Source organism: Hibiscus syriacus, unplaced genomic scaffold (genome assembly GCF_006381635.1).
Source record: "Hibiscus syriacus cultivar Baekdansim isolate YM2019G1 unplaced genomic scaffold, ASM638163v2 tig00005352_pilon, whole genome shotgun sequence".
NCBI lineage: Eukaryota > Viridiplantae > Streptophyta > Magnoliopsida > Malvales > Malvaceae > Hibiscus > Hibiscus syriacus.
In genome coordinates, this window is record NW_024062053.1 from 57,306 (window position 1) to 75,462 (window position 18,157).

At 35.5% G+C, this 18,157-nt stretch overlaps 2 protein-coding genes and 2 pseudogenes across 2 annotated transcripts; 2 read left to right on the forward strand and 2 right to left on the reverse strand.

Annotated features, from left to right (window-relative positions):
• Positions 1–3,637: 3,637 nt before the first annotated feature.
• LOC120199110 lies at positions 3,638–5,912 on the reverse strand (annotated as a pseudogene).
• Positions 5,913–11,082: 5,170 nt separating this feature from the next.
• LOC120199098 lies at positions 11,083–12,841 on the forward strand (the record flags this gene model as incomplete). Its single annotated transcript, XM_039200301.1, has 3 exons — positions 11,083–11,197; positions 11,402–11,457; positions 12,603–12,841. Coding segments are annotated over 3 exons (384 nt in total), but the record flags the coding sequence as incomplete, so codon positions are not given.
• A 703-nt stretch (positions 12,842–13,544) lies between these two features.
• On the forward strand, positions 13,545–14,672 carry LOC120199111 (chlorophyll a-b binding protein P4, chloroplastic-like). The gene is made up of 3 exons (XM_039200307.1): positions 13,545–13,811; positions 13,913–14,328; positions 14,414–14,672. Exons 1-3 carry the CDS (start codon positions 13,606–13,608, stop codon positions 14,548–14,550), a joined length of 759 nt encoding a protein of 252 aa, XP_039056238.1. The 5' UTR covers positions 13,545–13,605; the 3' UTR covers positions 14,551–14,672.
• LOC120199099 lies at positions 14,515–17,178 on the reverse strand (annotated as a pseudogene).
• Between the last annotated feature and the right edge of the window lie 979 nt (positions 17,179–18,157).

The following is an 18,157-nucleotide window of genomic DNA, read 5'->3' on the forward strand; positions in this document are numbered from 1 at the left end:
CTTCAGATCAACTTTAGAATCTGCACAAGCAAAGATTTACCTTTAAAATATGCAACCACTCAATCCAATTCCCCCTCCTAACACATTACTCTCTGATTCAACCCACACAATCACATAATAACTCTTAAACATTAATTCCCAGAGAGAGAGAACACTAAAAATAAATGACTTTTACCCTCATCAACACTTTGACATAGTATACAAGTCTACACCCAGCTTCATTCTCAGAGAAAGAACACTCAAGAAATAAATGACTTTTACTCTCATCAACACTTTTATATAGTATGCAAGTTTACACTGAACCCCATTCTTAACACGTCCTTTGTGGGAAGCTTCCCAGAATAGTCATCCAATCTATAATGGTATGTTTGGAAATGTGAAAAGGAAACCAAACCACCATATTTCTAAAACTTTAGGTACTTAATTCGAATCTCATACTAAATCCATTGAGCTTTGATCTTACCAGGGTTACTAGCAGATTCAAAAAGAGGGAGAGTTTCCCCTTTAAGCCTAGTAGCTTCTTAAAGCACCGACTAGCATCAGGCTTCCCATCAACCTACCAAAAATCCTCCTTTAAGAATATATTGATAAATGTATTAAATGATTTTGATATAACAAAGGATTAAATCGAAAGTTTTGTAAAATTGATATTTTATTCGATTCAAGAATTTTCAAATTTGTAAAAATTATTTGTAAGGATCAAATTATAAAAATAAGTTTAAAAATATTTTTGAAATTTATAAATTCTTAAAATAATTTTGCAATATGTAACAAGGTATTTTTTTAAAAGTTTTTTAGCATGGTTTCGAAACTTCTTAGGTGGTTTTGAAACCCTTAAGGAAATAGCTAAAATTGGTCTTAAGGATTCAAAACCCCTCATTGGTTTTGAAACCCTCTATTCAATGGTTAAATTTTTTAATGAGGGTTTTGAAACCCTATGTGCAAATTTGCATTGAATTTGCAAATTTAATGCTTCAAATTACTCTAATCTCCCTCCAACGACCACAAACAACTAGAAATCAATGAAAGCATATAAAAAGGGTCTTCAAACAACCAAGTCATGACAAGAAAACTATTCAAACAATCAAAGAGTAAACATAACTAAAATTCATATTCATTTTTTGTCTTTATTTCATTGAACACTATTTCATTCATTGTAATTTTATTGTAGTGTTTTTGGGTGTGTGAGAGAGCTTCATTTTGAAAATAATCTATCTTAGTGAGGATATTCAAAAGTTTGCTAATTTATAATTACTTCTTGGGAAGAGTTGAACAGTCAAGACTTTGAGGTATAAGTCTTAATGTTGTGTAAGGTTACAACTTATCCTAAAAGGTTAGAGTAAATTAGTGAATTTATTCAAATCCTTAGTTGAGAAACTAAGGTAGTGGATGTGGACTTCATTAAGAAAATGAACCACTCTAAATCTCTTGTGTCAATTTCTTATTTCTTGCTTAAGCTTCCAACAATTCTTTATTGCCAATTTACCCCTCCTCTTGATCACTTCTATTAATCGATTGATTCAACAATTGATATTAGAGCTAGACTCATTGAAAGGTTTTATCACCTCTTAAGAAGATCTTAGAAGATTCAAGTCATCATTCTAGTTATCCATGGCCTCTACACAAAGTTTCAATATTATCAGTGATTCACAACCTATTAACAAGCCTCCTTACTTCAATGGAGCCAAATATGCCTATCAGAAGAATATGATGAAGCTTTTCATTCAAGCAAGTGATTTGGGAGCTTTGAGCATCATGATGAGAGGACATTCTACTCCAACTAGAGAAATGGAGGAGTGGAGTGAAGGAGAAAAGAAATTGTTTTAGCCCAATGCATAGGCAATGTACATTCCATTTTGTGCACTTGGCCTCTACGAATGTAGAAGAGTATAATCTTGTTCCAATGCCAAGGAGATTTGGGATAAACTTGAAGTTACTCATTAAGGAACTAATGAGTAAGAGAAACTAAGATTAGTCTTTTCAATCATAATTATGAAAACTTCAAGATGAGACTAGATGAGGATATTAAAGCCATGACCGATCGATTTTCGGTTATCATCAACAATCTCAAAGGCTTTGGAGAAGTTATTCCTAATAAGAAGTTTGTTAGGAAGATGATCTATAATCTTCCCAAGTCATGGCAATCCAAGAAGACCGTCGTAATTGAAGCTAAGAATCTAAAGACCCTTTCTCTAAATGAGCTCATTGGATCTTTGCCTACTCATGAGATGATGGTGAAGGAAGAAGAAGAACAAGAGAAAAAAGATGAGGAAAAGAAGGAAATGGAAAAGAAAAAAAAGATTGGTGTTACTCTCAAGTTTACAAAAGAAGAGAGTGACTCAAATGAAGATGAAGATATGACAATGTTTGCCAAAAGATTCAAGTGGTTCATAAGGTACGTGAGGTCCAACAAAGGATGGAGATTCCAAAGAAAGGAGGGCTTCAAAAATGAATCCAAGAAGGAGAATGATCCTATTATTTGTTATGAGTGCAAAAAACTTGATCATGTCAAATTTGAATCCCCACAATTGAAGAAGAATGATCCTACAAGAAAAAACACAAGGCACATGTACCTACATATAGTGATGATACGAAGGGTTACAAGAAACACCTAATTTTGTTTTGATTAAATGATCAATTTACTATTACATAAGATTTCATCTTTTTATATTAGATGAAAACCTGTTGTGATTAACCTATTTTAGTGAATTAATCCACCATTAATATGTGTATTTGATAAGTAATAAATATGCAAATGCATGACCTTCATTCAAGGTTTCATACAAACATCCATTTTCTTTTTGTTTTGTTCTTGTGAATTTGCTTTTTGGAACAAAATAGTTTCTTTACGGAATCTATATGCTTCATTCGACAGTGACTGATGATCAACAAAGTTCAAGTCTAACACAAGCTCATCCTTATACTTTGATATCATATATTTACTTTAGTATGAAGCTTCAAGGAGTTAGTAATTTGAAACATCTTACTATTTTGGTGCAGAGAATAATGGAAATGGAAAATAATTGTTCAATAAATTGGGCCAAAAGTTGCCAAAACTTAGCAATGGAGATCAACAATTGGAAGCTAAAAAATGCAGGGAAAAAAGAATGCAACAATGATACCAAATTGCTGTCCAAGAAAATCATTTCGGACTACTTTTATATGCCGATAACTCAATAGCTTAACGTTGTTGAAGAAAAGATGCAAGGAACTTGGAATCCATCCATGGCCTCCAAACTCTTACTAAGGTACAAATTCTGAAGTGACCCGAAACTAGTTGCATTGTTGAAAGTATCCCTAGTATTGTTTCCTCCGGACTAGTTCTGGGTTTGGTTTAACAAAGGAGTTGCAGAAAGCAAAACGGAGAGAAAAGTGAAGGAATCAGTGGAGGCTTTAGAGAAGGAGAACAAAATGGTGGAAGATAAAACCAAGAGGCTTTGGCAAACTTGTTTCAAGGCCAATTACAAGTTTCATTTTTTTTCAACTCTGTGTTCCTTTACTTTCCATAAATATACGAATCTTTAATACAAAACCAAAAGGCATATTGGCTTGTCCTAGATCTGTCTGCAATGTTGATAAATACTCTTTCATGGTAGCCTCTCATTAAAGTAAAACCCTACAACACATAAACCAGTAGTATAGTGCAGCAGACATGTTATGTCAAAACCGTCAAAAGTACAACAAACTATGAGAAATGATTCAGTTCTCTTCTCAGCAACACCAAAATGCGCTTTTTATGTCTACTTCTCTGTGATTGTCACTAAAAAAAAACACTTCCACTCTGCAAAACTGATAGTACTGATGCAGGGTTAAATCCAGACTTAATTATTTCTCTCTCAAGCATGGTTTCAATTATGAGAGCTCCGAAAACTTCCGGTTGCTTCTGCACGAATGCAATTCCCTTTTCGATGCTGGCTTTAATTCAGGCTTGAGAGCATCCAAGGCCTTCTCTTCATACTCCGATAATCCAGAAAGGTCAGATGGAATCAAAGCTTCAACCCCTTTTGTTCCGAGCTTGATCCTAGATGCAAAAAATGGAAGATCAGTCGGATCCAACTGCACGAAAGCACACTCATAGACGTCCCCATCTCCATCCAGAGCTCGAAGAAATGATTCAACGAATCTTGCTGCTGCATAAGCCATGGATAGAGTGGCAGACCCTGCACCAGCCTTTGCCTCCACAACCTCAGTCCCAGCAATTTGGATCCTAACGGTTAATTGCTCCACTTTTTCATCATTAAAGCTAACAGAGGGTTTCGTCTTTGACAGCAAGGGTAAAATGGTTATACCAGCATGTCCCCCGACAACTGGAACATCCACATCAATGAGCTTAAGGTTTTTCTTCTCAGCAACAATTGTTATCTCTCGCAACATCCAATGTGGTAACACCAAAAAGCTTCTTCGGATCGTAAACACCCTTCTGCTTCAGGACTTCAGCAGCAATCAGTACTGTGGAGTTAACTGGATTGCTAATAATATGGATGAATGCATCAGGACAGTTATCAGCAACTGCCTCAACCATGGTCTTCACAATGTTGGCATTGATGTTGAAGAGATCATCACGAGTCATACCAGGCTTTCTTGGAACGCCAGCAGGAATGACCACTACATTCACACCTTTCAAACAGTTTCCTAATTCAGAAGCACCAGTGAAATCCTTAACTTGAGAAGGAGTATTACAGAGACTGAGGTCTGCAGCAACTCCCTTGGTTCAAGGCTGAAACTAATGGAGACGTCTTGATGAGTAGTGCTAATGGCTGACCTATCCCTCCAGCAGATCCAAGGATTGCCACTTTGTAAGATGCCACAGGCTGTAGGCCATACTGAGACCTCAGGTTTGCTTTCTGTGCTTTTGGAACACACAAGCCTCTTAGAGTTGCACTGCTCCCAGTGCTGAGGAATGAGGATTCTGATTCACATTTCACGTATGTTGCTGCCTTGAGGCCACTAAAACTTGCAGGTGAATTCTGGGAGGTGAACCTAGCAGCAAAAGGTTTTGTTTGTGGAAGTGGGTTCCCCTTGCTTCCAAAGGAGACAGTCGATCTAATAGAGAAGGTAGATGTCGTTGCCATCTCACGCTATAAAACAGGAAAAAAGTTTAAAGGCCTAACACGGTCGTTTAAAACCAGAGATAGAGTAAGATATAATCTACAAGCTGAATGAGAAACCAAAATGCATGCTCTCATTTTCAAGAGTAAATGACATGGATATAAATGATGAACAAACAAATGCCAAGGAAACAAACACGACATGCATATAAAAAAACATGCTTGCAAATTGCAATCTAAAATAAAAGTCTCATGAATGTGTTATTAAAGCGAAGTAGAAGCAAAAGGACTGAGAGCTATTATGTCTTTAAACCACAGGCTTTCAATGCAACCAAAAGTATATCAACTAGTTTCAAAGAAAAAATGAGCAATGGTCATTCTCTTCTTACACTACATCCCCATTGGTCGCTTGGGCAGGTAGATTAATACTGATGACCCTATTGCTCTTGCAGCACATGTCTACTTGATAAACAAATCTTTTAAAAATGACAAATCAAGCTTTTTATCATAGAAATTCGAATGCAGATTTCCATGAACTTGGGAATTGAGTTGTCATATTCTTTCTATCAATCATATTCCCTACTTCTTACGTACTCTTAATTTTACTGTGCAAATAGCGTTGGTTGAACGAATTTCTCATCAATAGCAGAGAGAGGAGTACTGGATCGAAAACAGAAAATAAATTAAAAAAAAACAGCAGAGTGATACACAACATAAAATCCGATGACTTGAATAACTCTTCAAGTTGAAATTTAGGGTTTCAACAAGTACCTTCTTCGATTTCCTGCTGCTCTGGCGGCGGGATTGCGTGAAGAGAGATGACTTAAGAGTAGATCAGGGGAATTTTAGAACACACTTTTTTCATATATAATTTTAGACAAGACACTATACTTACTGTAAATTTCAGTTTCGCCACTTATTTGTGAAAACTTACAATATTATAACTTGTGTTATAGAAAAGTTATATTTTGATATTTCTCTTTAGATAAATGGTATGATACAACACAAACCAAGTAATTTTAGGGTAAAAGAATTGTTGTTATTCCTTGAAGTTTCAGTTTTCAGTACCAATGTCAGAGGTATGAACGGTCAATGTTAGATAATTAAGAGTAATATTTGAACAAATACTACCTTAAACTTATTCCAAATTAATTAAAAAATTGTATGTCATATCCAGAGACGGAATCAGGATTCCAACTTAAGGGGGGGAATATAATTAATCATATAAAATGAGGGGCAAAGTATAATTAAACATAGAAAATAAGGGGCAAAATCAAAATAATCTAAAATTTAGAACTTTAATTTCATATTTTCCCATATATTTTTCTAATAATAAAAAATTAGGGTTATATCTCAACCTAAATCATTACATTTTTTGTTGCAAAATCATTAAGTTGTTACAACTTAACCTTTTCTATTTTTATTGTAGTCACTAGAATGTAAAAAACTTAAATTATTCATTGAACTTTTGATTTATTCTTATTCTAAGCACTCTACTATTAGTGTAACACCTCATACCAGTACGACACATAGTCGACCGATGTAAGATGCCATACGGAACCACCGAAGTGGTTGACCAAATTTTTCTTACTTTCTTTAAATATAAAACAACTATAAAATAAACTGAAGAATAAATAAAATCTTTACACTGAGGACCTCCAAATTAAAATATTTACACTTTACAAAAATAATACAAACTGCTCTACTGAAACTACGACTCAACTGGACAATAAAGTTTACGAATATACATGCCCTTTCAAAATGCTGAGACGTACTCTGTAGTCTACACTGATCTGAATTGGGTCTAGTATGGTCATCTATCGATCTACAACTCCTCATCCGGTGGATCTTCTAACCTGCCCACAGAAACAACCGATATCTGAGCTAACTAGCTCAGTGACACACTAATAGTTGAAACATACTAACTACATATCACTGAAAGGCTAGCTATCAAGTCTACTGATCTGATCTACTTAGTGAATATCCTAGTGATACTCACTCTCTACACTACTGTAGACATCATGGTGCAGCTGAGGGATTACTAAGATATGGCCCCCGAAATTCTGCATCAGACACCATACCCCTAACTAACCCACCCCTTGCGAGTGTCAGGCCTTGGCCTTAGTCGGTTTTAAGGTCCTTGGGCCCTACCTAAGGATATATCCAGACTGCATCTATACTTTCGACTCCACTAGCTTTTCTAAAGAAACCCAAGTGTCCGAATCATTTTTCAATCATCAAACAAGGCTAGTCTTATTTGTCCCTAATTATTTGGTTTCTACGTTTGAATTAACATTAATATTGTTACACTTGTAGTCTTATTTGATGATATAAAGAAGTGTTGGGTACCTCGAGTCTAATTCCCTAGAAAATTGACCTTTCTTCCCAAAACAGACTGAAAGTATCGATATTATCCCTGGAGTATCGATACTCCCCCTAAAGTTTTGATACTTTATATAAGTTCTGATAGTTTTTAGCCCTACGTTCTGACAAGTTTCGATATTTGACTGGGAGTTTTGAAACTATTTCTAAAGTATCGATACTCCTACCCAGAAAACACACATTTTGCTTGGAACGATGAACAAGTATCGATACTCCACCTGCAGAAAACACATTTTCACACAAAACTCTCATATTCATCTAGCCCAAAGACCTTAGTGAGGTCCCAAAACATTCTTAAAGTCTTATGTGATTAAAGAGGAGCATAAATAAGCCCTAGAAACATGCTAAAAACATTAAACATAAGATCTACCATGGAAGGCTAATAAACATGCTCATACTCAACTTTCAAGCTAAACTTCTTTCTAATGATCCTACAACTATAATACCCCAAACATCGGGTCAGTGACTAAAATGTAAGAATTTAAAATTTAGTGGTTTATTTTAGAATAGATTAAAAAGTTTAATGACTAATTTTGGAAATTTGTGCATAGGACTTATTAGCAAAGATGGAAGAATAGAAGGGCAAAGAGGTCTTTTAGCAGAAAAATGAATTTAAAATTTATTTTAAAAGATATTTTAAGCTTAGGAGGATGAGAAAAAGAAGAAGTATTTGAAAATTTTGCTTATTTCTCTTCTTCTTCCTATTTGCCATGAACCTCTATTTTCAAGGTGAGTTACTTTCAAGTTGATTGTTTCTTGAATTTTTAAGTTGGTTTTTGGTCTTTGGGTGATATATAAGCTTAAGGAAAGCTTAAGGTTGATTAAAATTAAGAGATGAGTGAATTCTTAATGGGTTAGTAAATGGGTTATTAGGAGATTTGATGAGATTGAGTAGTAATTGAATTTCTAAAGGTATATTTGACTTGTCAAAGGTCTAATTAAGGGATTTGAAGTATTATAAATGATTAAGAACATGTTTGAAAATATGGTATGATTTTTAGTTTTAAGAATTTCATAAAGAAATTGGATGTATAAAGGGGATTATTGGATATATATTGATTAAGATAAGTGTTAATGAGTTTGAGATTATTAACGGAGCTTAAAGTTTAAGATTTTGGTGAATGGTGTGTAAAATTCAAAGTGAAAGAGGTGAAATCTGGGCAAGGATATCGGTACTGAAAGAACAATACATATATTATAGGGTTAAATTGAAGAAAATAGTTTGAATACGAGGAACAATATCGATATTGATTGAAGTATTATCGATACTGAAATGGGAGTATCGATACTATTATTAAGTATGAAATTCCAGAATGCCAAAATGATATCGATACTGAAAGGGTATCGGTACCATAGAAGAGAAATATCAGTATTGTATGAGGGGTAGCGATACTAATGCATCTAAAATTTAAAGTGAGAGTTTTAGTTTCTTTTTTGTAAATGCTAATTGGTTATATGTTAATGGAAAGTTGGTTGTGATATTGGATATATCTATGTGTAGATTTGGATTGAAACTGTATCGAAGGAATCGACATAGTATGAGATTGAACAAAAAGAAAAATGGCTTCTTTTTAGACTTACGTGAGGCAAATGTGAGTGCAACTAAATTGTTTTATATTGGATTTGAGGACGCTTGCGACAAGCCAACTTCGAAGTTTTCGTCAAAAACTATTTATTTAGTTTATGCAATATTTTATTATGTTTATATCAAGTGTACTTTTAAAGCATTGTTTTGATCTTTATGTATATGCTTATGTTTTATATGACATTATTCTATGTGGAAGTATGCTAAACAAAAATGTTCTATGTGAAAGTGCCTACATGAATTTACTCTATGCGAATAAGACACACTTTAAATAATAAAAAAAATAATGATAAAGTTAAAGCCTAAGGTATATGTATGAAAATTAGAGGTATAGTTGGCATTCCAAGAGTCCATGATTCTATGTGGTCCTTCGGGATAAATCTATGTGGTCATTCGGGACATTTCTACGTCGTCCTTCAAGACAAATTCTATGCGGTCCTTCGGAACAAATTCTACGTGGCACTTCGGTGCAAATTATATGAGCATTGGTGACTGCATTAGTGCACAACCTCAATGTACTCAGATACCTTGAGTTCTCAGTATTATTCTTTTCGGCTAAAATAATAAAATGATATAAATTGAATAAAGAGTAACCTTAGATGTTATTTCGTAAAATGTATCTTGACTTCAGTATAAAATGTTTTATATGGATTGAATGACAAATTGTTTTTAAATATTTTCTTTTATACTCACTATTGTCTCACTAAGTCAACGACTTAACGTGTGAATGTTTCATACGTAGATTCAAAGAAAGACGAGGATTAAAGCTAGAAGAGGACAACATACTTCGGTAGAGGATCAGATCAGAACAATTTGAAATGTAGGTTATTGTTATTATTTTGGTGATTTTGTTGGCATATATTACCAAATTTTAAATTGTAATGTTCCGATCCGTTTTGTAAACATAATGTGTTGTATTTATGTATTTATTAAGTATTTATTTTCACTGTGATTTTGAATGTCCAATATTAACTTTGATTTAAGGGTTTTACCACTTTATTACAATAAAAGATTAAATTTTCAACCATTTTTCAAGAGTCAAGGATTTGAAAAGTCAATGTGGCACCTCGGATTCGTATCCGGATCGGATATAGGTTGGGGGTGTTACAACAACTGGTATGGAAAAGCTAATAGTGTGTTACATGGATTCTTTGGATGCTAGAACACTTCTTGAATCAACTAGGGATTCACTCTTCCTTTTTCCCTTGGATTGAACTCTCTCTTCAACCTTTTTAACTAATCAAGGTATAAAAATGGAGACTTACTTAACTAAGTGTTGGATAAAGCTTAGATATGCTCCTTACAACTCAAACACTATCTTAAAATAACTTCAAATACTTGATTTCTAAAAACCCATAAAAAGCCATTTCTAAAAACTTAACCAAAACTAGGAATTAATGGCTCTAATTGATGCTAAGGGAATGGAGAATAAGAAACTTACCTTTGTTTCTTCAATCTAGCTTGAAATCTCACCTTGGTTTGTTAATGAGAAGGAAACGAGAGAAGAAAATGAAAGAGAAAATGAAAGAGGATATTTTTGCGTGAAATTTTCTGGAGAATGAGAAGGCTTATAACCTTAAAACAAGCTAGAGGTAAATTGTTATCTAGGTCCCTCTCCTTTCTTATTTAATTTAAAACTATCACTAAACTCTAGGGCCTACCTTAGGCTCAATACCCTTTAAAATTAGTTCAGAATTTCTCTATTTAATCTAATGGACTCTAATATTTTGTTTCGGGTTGACCGAAATTACTGACCTAGAAATCGAGGCATTACAATTTATTCTTTTGAATTACATTTGAAAATGAGAGAAGTGATTTTTTTGTCGAACATATTATAAAACGCCGAACTTCATCTTTGAAAGAGAAAGAAGAGAATTCAAAAGGCTGAGCTAAATTCTCAACCACTTAGAAGGTAAAATGTTGGTGTCTAGTTCTACCATAGTTCATATTATGCTTCTTTTCATTGTGGAATATGAACTAATTACCCTGAAACTCAGAATCCATTCTGTGTATGTCGTAAAGCATATATATATATATATATACTTGTATTTCATTCTGTAATTGTGAACTTTGGGCTATCTTGTTTTAGATTATGTATTCGGTAACCACAAGTTTGGCGGAAATGCTCAATCCATTACCAAGAATAAGTGGATCCACCACACATCATTTCTATGGGATTTTGATGTCTGGAAGAAATGACCGTCCAGCTCAGTTGGTAGAGCACAAGGCTTTTACCCTTGTGGTCGTGGGATCGAGTCTCATGGAGGGCATTTTATAATTCGGAGGTCTCTCACGGAAGCTGCTCTTAACCTAACGTTGGGGGCAGCCTACTATTATACATCGCTTTTATCCCATTACATATGGGAAAAAAGATCAACTAATTTTAATGTCCGAAACATGGCTTACCTAGAGCTTCCTAAACGAGCTCCTGTGTATCGATCGGTAAGCTGTCAGTTCTTCGACTTCTTTCTTTTTTTCTTGGTTGTTTATACTTTATTTATAAAAGCTTTTTCTGAAAAAAAATGGTTCACTAGATTTTCCTTGCTACCTAGGCTTATTGCATCCTAGGAAGCACAGATACAAACACTACTACAGGTACAACACGACACTGATCTGGTGATATGGAATTTTTTTTTTAAAAATGGACACAAATACATCAGGACACAACATTGATAAATATTTTTTAATGTAATAGAATTGGATAAAAATGTGCAATTGATACCTCTATCAGTTAAGAATCAGCAAGCAAATAACTTCTTAACATTTAAATTTAAAAACATTAACTTTTAAAACCCTATTAGAACTAAATTACTCCCTGATTCACTATCTGGAAGTAAAAGGGAAAAAAAACCTCGATCACGTGTCCAGCTGTGTCTTGACCGTGTCTTTATACAAACATCTCTTTTTCTGTCACAATTTTCTCTCTTTGTTTTTAACAACTCAAGATTTCCTTTGTTTTCATGACTTCATTTTTCTTCAAGTACTTGTATTTGACTCTGGTGCTCAACATATTTCCAAACGTGAGCTTGAGGTCGCATCCTCTAAAGACCCTACAAATAATGGTTAAAACTTAGAAATACCCAAGTGCACACATACCGTATCGTTACTCACACCAAAGTCCGAGTAGCTTAACTTATATGATGATAGCTTACCTTCGTTTTTATATGTTAATGTCTTCTTTCTGTTTCTTGTACTAGTGACCCATTGGCTTCATGATTAGCTATATGTTTCAATGTGAATATTGCATTTGTTATCATTTCGCATAAACAAGAGCATCAGCTGAGTTAGTGTCGTATGAGAATTTAGTATCCTTTCTGAAGATTGTTTTAAATGGGTTGAACTCGTATCCAACTCTGAGTTTTCTCGTACTATTTCTCTTTTACAATTGATTCAGAAATAGATTGTCAAAAACCGTCTTTTCAGTCTTATTTCCTACTTTTTTTGCCCTACTCTCCTACAATCCCTCGACTTCTTCTGGGTTTGATCTTTTCTATTTCATTTGGAAGCAAACAATAGGCAATTATGTCCTATATTAATGAGTGTGCCGTCCTGGTTACTAATGATCGTGCCATCTGTTTTCTCTTTAGGCAAGGGGGCATTTAGACTTCATATGCCGACTGAAGGATTACATGCCGAGATCTACTTTCATTGATAAAACTGTTGAGGCAGCTGCAACCCAGTTTTCGTTGAGATCTTTTGAGCCGGAAGCGACAGAAAGTTGCTTGGAAACAGAATTCCATCCCTCAACCAGGTTCCTGACAAACGACGAACTGGAAGCAGCAGCTGTTGCGGGGCAATAACTTTGGCTCCCTTGAGGGTTCAGTTTTATCGTGCTGCAATTCATGAGTAGCATCAGTTTAATAATAATTTCCATTGCCTGTAAACCGGAATTGCAGTGAAAGAAACCATTCCCAGTTGACATTAACAATTGGACAGTCATTGTTCTGATTTCTGCATCTGCTAGATCTTGAGTTGATGATCCAAAAAGATTGGTAATCTATGGATGACACTGGGAAAATGACATGATACATAAATATATATTTTTCAATTGCGAGTGGCAATGTTATCCAGTTATAATTTTAACATTCTATACTTATTAGAGTACGAGTATAAAAATATGATATTTCGAAATGCCATAAAATGCATAAAAAAGTCTGGAGAAAGGAAGAGCAAGTTGCCAATTTATGGATCCATAAATATCTTTAAAATTTGAGTATTCTGTTAAATTCTTGTGATATCTGTTGCTAATATACAATCTGAAAGCCACGCGTCAAGGAATTATTGGATAATAGAGATCCGACGTGGCAGAAAAAATCTTCCTATCTAAACCCAGAATGGGACCCATGTGATCTTTTCTGAGCCAACAAGAAGGAAGAAATAGATTTGTGGATACGGCATCTGGATAACATGATAAGCCTTGAATTCACGACAACCGTTGGATCAACAATATCAAACAAACCAACCATCAGTATCCACCGTCTAATGAGAGCCACATGAATCCCCATGAAATTGAAATACAAAGCTTATGCCATGCACTAAAAAGTAAAAACATCCACATTCACTTGAACCTTGTACACCGCCGGAAACATCATGACCACCGTCACTACTCAAGCCTCCGCTGCCATTTTCCGGCCATGCGCATTGAAAACACGCTTCCTTACCGGTTTTTCCGGTAAGTTAAACCGACAAGTTTCATTTAAACCAATGGCTTCTACATCAAGTAGCTCATTCAAAGTTGAAGCCAAGAAAGGGGAATGGTTGCCAGGTCTTCCTTCACCAGTTTACCTCAATGGCAGGTACGGATATTCGAACTCGAAATTCCTTAGTTATCGCCTTTTAAAGGTAACCCGAATTGCTAGATATGATCTATACACTAAAACTGTAAAGAATTGTGCAGTCTTCCAGGTGATAATGGGTTTGATCCTCTTGGATTGGCTGAGGACCCAGAGAACTTGAGATGGTACGTGCAAGCTGAGCTTGTAAACGGTCGTTGGGCTATGTTGGGTGTTGCGGGGATGCTTTTGCCAGAAGTTTTCACTAAGATTGGGATAATCAATGCTCCCCAGTGGTATGATGCCGGCAAAGCCGAATACTTTGCATCGTCATCGACCCTCTTCGTTATCGAGTTCATTTTGTTCCACTACGTGGAGATCAGAAGGTGGCAAGACATCAAGAACCCTGGCTGTGTGAACCAGGATCCTATCTTCAAGCAATACAGCTTGCCCCCCAACGTGTGTGGCTACCCTGGTGGCATATTCAACCCCCTCAACTTTGCCCCTACACTTGAAGCCAAGGAAAAGGAGCTTGCCAATGGTATACATACATACATACATACATGTAATGTAATCTGACATACCCTTCAAGGATCTGATTTATGATGTGTGGATTGATCGTGCAGGGAGATTGGCAATGTTGGCATTCTTGGGTTTTATAATTCAACACAACGCAACTGGGAAAGGACCATTTGAGAACCTGCTGCAGCATCTCTCAGATCCATGGCACAACACCATCATCAACACAATCAGGGGTTACTAAGAAATGGATTTGAAGTTGGAGTTGTAGATCAATGTTCCTTTGTTTTGCATAACTTTGAGTGAATGCTTTTTGAGCTAAGTTTAAGTCATATTAAATCTAAAACAAGCAACTTTCAATGTACAGTGGAACTTCAGATTGCATATATATAAAGATATATTATTATTATTGCTTATGTTAATTTACACTGCATATTTAATACAAACAAGGCATCTTAGAAAACAAATTACAGTAAAAGGTCATGTTTTCATATACTATACATCTTGAGGAACTGGAATTATTCTCAAAACCCCCATGAAAACTGTTCTTAGACAACTAAAACGAGAAGAAGAAGAAAAAAGAGTTACAGAAGTTACACTAAATATACAAGAAACATGTCCAGCGGCAAAAACCGACCGGGTTGTGATGATAGTCCAACTCTTGCACAGGGCTTCGTGTACCGCATGTTTCCCCTACTCTATCACAAGAAACGACCATGATCCATGGAATGGTCAGATTCCGAAGCATGTCTGTGAGTCCTTCAGCTATAGATCATGACAGTCCAGATGAAGGTGTCTGATTCATGAAAGTCGTTTTAGTTTGCTGTGATTTAACAACGATTGTATTCAACAAATTTGCTGGCAGATTCAACTTCTTAGAAACATTTAACTAACAGTAGCATTTGAGAAAACAAAAAAATAAAATAACTCGAGCATACGCTATTCGATGCCATAGAAGCATCATATGAACAGAATTTAGTTGGGACATTTATTTTACCTTTTCTGTCATGACATGAGTATGGTAATTTTATTGAAAGAGATTCAACATGTGAATATCATACAGCAAGATTAAAAACACGCAACAGGAGAACCTAAATGGACTCGACATGGATAAACATGGGGGGAAATATCTAGCATACTCCTGTCGGACACATACCCCTATTTGACATTCACAACCGAATCCGAGTAACAGATGGCACTGCTACATGCATAAAACACAAAATTTTCCATGAACATATATCTTAGAATGAAGGATAGATGCCCAAGCTTGATGACCATTGTTATACATAGGTCTAGAGATTTCGAAGTTGCTAATAACTTGGTTAACCGTAGGATATCCTCGTAGGTTCACCTTCATATCGGTCTTCAACTTCTCATCATCTTGGAAATTTGAAGCACTATACTGCTGAGAAATATTGCTCACCAGGTTCTAAATTTAAGCAAGCATTACTCCTCAACTCATTCGGGGCATTACAGTCCTGTACCACATTATCAACTTGTCCCGAACTGCTAATCTCTGTTTGTTTACTGGAGCCAAAGAAACCAGAATAACCAGCAAGGGACCAATCTGTAGAGCACTCTGCGTCTCTAGAGCAAAACAAACTAGTCAGCCCATGGTATTGAGAAAAACCAAAAGATCACAACACATTTGTATGCTACTTTTGAAAAAAAATATTGAAGCTAAAAACAACCATGTCTACGCAGAAAGGCACGAGAGTTTAGGTTATTTTCATGTAGAAACCTGTATTGGTAAAGGTGAAGACCCCAAAAAGACTAATAGGAATCACATTTGAAATATATATTATACCGATGAGATAGAAAGTTTGATTCATTATGCATTAACATATGTTGATCTTCATTGCTGGGAAGCCACATCACGGGTTGGGCTTCTTGCGCCCCACTGATTTACAGGCAAAGGTATCCCATTCTGAAATTGTAAGCCATCATAAATTGTAATATATCCCAAAAGGGGGAAGAGGGAGAGAGAGTACATATTCTTGCTACCTGGTTAGCAGGGTTTCAAAAAACGGTCCGAGACCGCGATTTCGTCCGTGATATATCGGTTTCGCCACCGTCCGAGTTACCCGCGACGGCCGCAATCAAGGTAAATCCAAAATAACCGAAAAACGCGACCGCGACCACGATTTGAAACCCTGCTGGTTAGTGCATTCAAGTGACATGAGATGGTGCTTTCCAAAATTTTACTGCAAAGGAAGTAGCATGCATAAGCAATTTATTGGTAAATATGGATCAGATTCTATTAAAACAGTAAATCAATTAGCACTCCCTATAGGTATCCATCAAGAGGATAACGAATCGAGCAGTTCAGGGTGAAGTAAAATTTGATGCGTTTAAACGACTGTATCTTCTAAACCAAGTAAGAACATACAATATCTTGCTTATATATTGAGCAGTGCATAGAGATCACAATAACTAGGTGAAGATACCATATCCATACTTTGTGTATCCTAACACGTGCAATGGATTCTCTTAGTGAATCTTCCATCTGTCTAAGATGTTCTACGTTGTCAATTTTATCTGGATTACTCCAGTAGCTGAAATCATTGAAGGAAACAGGCGAAAGCAAAGGACACTTTTAGAAAGCAGATAAGTTACAAGCAAATAAACAATAATCTCTACCATCCACAAGATAAGATGCTCAGAGCCGCAGACAATAAAAGTTTTTAACTATGGTCTATTCTGTTTCAGGGTGACCTAAACTTAACCAAGGAAATCTCCTAGACTATAATTTCCCCATTATAATACCCCCAAAGATGATATATAGCAAAATATAACATATGAATTTAGTTCATTCAAGCTACATCTTAACCCGATTCAAATTAACAATAACCTTGCCAGCTGTTGTCCTCATGTAGCATTACTGTTGAAACTTTCACAATGGTCCGACTATGGATTTTGTATTTCCTGTCCTTCACGAAACATTAACCTAAAACACCCAACTATGAGATGAACTTCACTGGGGTCTAAAGCTTTGTTAAAGGATGTTATAGTGGACAGGGTTCTAATCATTATACTTCAGGTCCAAAGGCTAGTGAGCTAAAAGATAGGGAGAAGCCACTTGAGAAATGAAATAAAATATAACCAAAAAAACAGTAAGATGTGATTGTCATCTCATGCTAGACTTTTACACACAATACCCAATAGGAAAAATCAATGCTTTAACAACCAAAAGCATTATATCGACAGGAATGATAGGGTTAATATAAATTTATATACTGATTGAGGGATCTTGTAGGTCATCATTGCCTACTTAGGCTGCTTCTCTTGGATAATATAAGCATCGACTACTTGTCCAAAAAATTTGATATAAAACAAGAGGAAAAGCCTTCAACGAAAAGACAATTTATTAACAAAAAGAACCCCAATTACAGAAATGAAGTAAACACGTATAAGAGAAGAATACAAATAGGAATGAATTCAAAAGTAGAGATAAAAAGATCAAATTCTTACAGTGAAGTCAAAGGGAAAAAAACATAAATAGGAATGAAAGGAAAAGGAGGAGGATGGGGCAAGCTGTGATTTCGGTGGATAGAAAGAAGGGCACCAACCACAAACAATTTCGATTCTTCAGGGAGAGGTAGACGGTGAAGAAGAGTATTTTTTTTGGCATAAATTGATTTTCATATCCGTATATTAGAGGTAGCTGCTCATAACTCGTGGAGCTTGCGTCTTGGAGAAGGCAGTGCTGCTGAGCTGCAAATATTAGTTGTTAAGCTTAGTTGCTAAGTTGTTACGAAACGGTTATAGTTGTTAGATTAACAATATCTGTTAGAACTAGCTTCTAGAATACTTGTGTTGTATATAAACGTCATGTATGTGAGCAGAGAAGG

Bases quoted from the DNA above. Each gene is read 5' to 3' on its own strand.
- LOC120199111 (XM_039200307.1), top strand. From the start codon at position 13,606: ATGACCACCGTCACTACTCAAGCCTCCGCTGCCATTTTCCGGCCATGC. The intron at 13,812-13,912 runs GTACGGATATTC...AGAATTGTGCAG, and splicing joins CCAGTTTACCTCAATGGCAG to TCTTCCAGGTGATAATGGGT. The intron at 14,329-14,413 runs GTATACATACAT...TTGATCGTGCAG, and splicing joins GGAAAAGGAGCTTGCCAATG to GGAGATTGGCAATGTTGGCA.